The sequence below is a fragment of the Cucumis sativus genome, chromosome 1 (assembly GCF_000004075.3).
Source record: "Cucumis sativus cultivar 9930 chromosome 1, Cucumber_9930_V3, whole genome shotgun sequence".
In the NCBI taxonomy this organism is placed as follows: Eukaryota; Viridiplantae; Streptophyta; class Magnoliopsida; order Cucurbitales; family Cucurbitaceae; genus Cucumis; species Cucumis sativus.
In genome coordinates, this window is record NC_026655.2 from 20,939,537 (window position 1) to 20,943,130 (window position 3,594).

Genomic DNA, 3,594 nt, shown 5'->3' on the forward strand with positions numbered 1-3,594 from the left:
TTTATCAATAATGATAAAAGAGCAATGATTAGGTATATCATACTCCCTCCTCTTTACCATAGAAATAGATTTTTTTAAAAAAAGAACATATATATATTTTTTTAAAAATCAAATTGTCACGTGACAAATTTTTATTGGGTGCATCTTGAAATGCATTGCATACTTAGATTATGCAACTAAGTATTTTTCGTGAGAAAAACATCAGTTCAATTCATCAAATTATCTACGCACAACAATGTTTCAATTTACTTGAATTATAAATATCATCTATTTAATTATTGTGGGATAGATGTATTCTTGTTTTTGTCTAAAATTCTCGATTGCATATTTCTTAATTATAAATAAAGAAACAACTTTACTGATATGGTATTGTATATATCATCTCTAAAATTTGTTCGTTGTTGAAAATTCTCTTCTCTTTTTGAAGCGCAGATCAACCGACTCATTAATTGTCATTGCTAAAATTTAGATGTATCTAGCTACCATTAGTGTGGTCAAATGTTAATTCATCGATCCAATTTGATGGTTCATGGTACATATAAGTTTGGTTGTTAGCTAGCCCTAGGAATGTGTGGCATTTTCAATTATTAGTGTTGCGAAATGTGTCATAAAATGAATTGTTAATTTTCAATTTTGACAGGGTTTCAGTATTGAATAATTAATTCAATACAATGATGAATTCATTGTCAAGATCTTCAAACACGAGGATCTCAAAATATTCTACATGCTTAATAGGAGACAACCCATTCTTGAGAACATCAAACGAGCCCACATACAAGAAGGAAAGAAAATATCACATTAAGGTTTAGAGACGACTACACTAATTACTTTCAAAGTGATGTATGCTTTTTCTTACCCTTGAACTTTAATTATTTTTTTAAAAATTACCAAGATTATATTGAAATTATTATTCTTTCTTCATTAATAAATATGATTAAACTTTAATATTAGTACTAGTCATGCTAGTTTATATGAATGATGAATTAATTAATGTGCTATGTGTTTCTTCCAATTTTTAGCCATTAGTTGCATCATCAAATTTATATCTTATTTTAACTAGAAAGCTGATCCTTTTTTGAACAAAAGTTCAAAATTAGTCGAGAATAATCAAACTTTTCACAATTTAAGAATATAATTCATACATTATTCAAATTTAGAAGCATAATTGTTACACGTATGTAGATTGAAGTGAAGTTTATATTATCTTCAAATTTAGTTATACACATGAGTGAAGATAAATCTAATTAATATATATCATTCAACATCTCCTCATTTTTAGGTTTAAAATAGGGATATTTACAAAAATAACAAAAAAAAAAAAATGGTAATAATAGGATCCATGTTACTGCATTTTCTAAATTACAAAAGCAGCAAATTTAAAAGTCGATAATCCTCTAATAACCGTCTAATAGCCTTATGATATCACTATTATTTGTCATATTTGTCGTATTCGCAATATACAAAAAGATGTGTCATTGACTGTTTTTTTTTAAAAAATGTTATCATCTGATGTAATTTCCTTTAAAATATGAGGAAAACACTAAAAACGAAAATGAATATAATATTAATTAGGGAGAGAAAGTTTTAAACACAGAGTGTCCCTCAAATGATAATATCTTAAATCATTACTTCACTGAAACATTTAAGTAAACTAGTAAAAATAAATTTAATACATATCATTCTAACATGTAAAATTAGTAAGTGATGCATTGGTTTGGTATGGAGCACAATCTACACACCCAAATGATGGTGATAAGATCCTATTGTATTTTATCTTTTTAAAATGGTTTTTGGAACGAGGGAATGAAGTCCCTAATCTTGCTGTTGACTATACAAATTTTATACTAGTTAAACTATTCTCAATTTAACCATAAACAGTACATAGGTACCTATCTAAGATGTTTAACATTCATATAATCTATATATAAGTATATTTTGCAAGATAAAAGTTTGAAAAAACTACTTTCATTATATAACATCTCTCCTCTAAGCCAAAGTCTCATTAACTTTTATTTGTGGATCACATGGTCCACCTATAAATGAGAAGGCCAACTTGAATTTACTATGCATCAAATAAACCAAAGTAAATTTGATGTATTAGAAAATGTTAATGTAACATTATTTCCATAACTACAAAAGTACTATATATTCTTATTTCGTCCTTCGTATTTCCATTTTATTGTTAACGTGTCCTATTCTATCTTTAATAAAATAGGGTGATGTGACATATACATAAAACCAATGTTAGCACTACAAATTTTTCATAGATGTTGTACACCAATTTTTTTATTTTTTTGGTTAGAAAATGAGTTTTGATTGGAAATATAAAAGATTAAAATTACCTAAGTTGAGAATCACTATAACTTCTAAATAATAAAGAATTAAACATATAATATAAGGACAAAACTGTAATTAAACAAAACATAAATAAATCAATACTTAATCCATCTTTCTTAGTTGTATTTCTTTAACAATCAAACTAATCTCTCTCTCTCTTTCAATTTATTTCTTGACATTAATCATCTTTCTTAGTTGTAATCTCAACTACACACAAAAATCCATTTCCCCATTTTCAAAATTCTCTAAAATTCTATCATTTTCGCCGGAATTTCTTCATCGACGCTACGATGGCCTCCGTCTGCATATCCGAATGCGTCGACAACGCCTGCATCGTCTCTGCTGCCCGGCCGACGTACGTCAACCTGCAGCGGTGGTCGGAGGAGGAAAAGTGGTCTACAGAGCGCCGCCGTCCAAGGCCGAGAGCGGCTGACGGAATCTCTCGCCGGCAAATGTACTTGCGGAGTTACACCTTCTCTAGAGAGGACATCGTTGTCCCTGAGACTACAACTCAGAATTGCTTTGGGAAGATCAGGCGGCGGCGCCGGAAGCCAGCGACGATTCGCGGCGGTCGTAGGAGGAGCCGATGTTTGGCCATGGTGAAGGCCGCCGCCAGTCAGGTTTCTTCCGGCGCCTTGCTCTTCTTGTTCCGAAGGTTGCTTTGTTGCGTCGCGAAAGTCGACGGTCGTCGCTCACGGCCGTAAGTGTTTGTGAATTTTGTGAAATCAAAGGTTTCTTTTTTCTTTTTTTTGTCTTCTTTTCAATGAAATAGGCAAATATGAAATAAAGGTAAAGGAAACATAAAATTACAGTCCGTGGAGGGGCACCATGATCACCATCTAGTTGGGATGAACAATGGGTCATGTTCACTTGGCACCTATTAGTCGACGAGTCACTCTATGAGTCATCAATTAGTTTACATTCGACCTCCTCAATAATGACGTATAACAAGTCTAAATATTGTGAGCTTACATCTTCACTTCATTAAAGGATCATCTCCACCTCCCAAATTTCATTTCCTTTTCCTATTGTGTATGAATCGATGATAAATAAACATTGTTAATTATCTGCTTTGTTCATATGTGTGTTAATTTGTATGTATATATATATTTGTCTTGTTGTTTCTAAAGTGCAAATGAGCGAAGATTTGAAGAGTATATCATATTTTTAACTACTTTGAGTTCTCCTCTATTCTTTCTCATGACTATGTTTGAGATTGACTCTAAAGTAGTTTTAAAAAAAAAATCTATATAAATA

At 31.1% G+C, this 3,594-nt stretch overlaps 1 protein-coding gene across 1 annotated transcript; it reads left to right on the top strand.

Moving 5' to 3' along the window:
* Positions 1-2,627: 2,627 nt before the first annotated feature.
* LOC105434501 lies at positions 2,628-3,041 on the top strand. Its single transcript, XM_011650206.1, has one exon. It carries the CDS (start codon positions 2,628-2,630, stop codon positions 3,039-3,041), a length of 414 nt encoding a protein of 137 aa, XP_011648508.1.
* Positions 3,042-3,594: the final 553 nt, after the last annotated feature.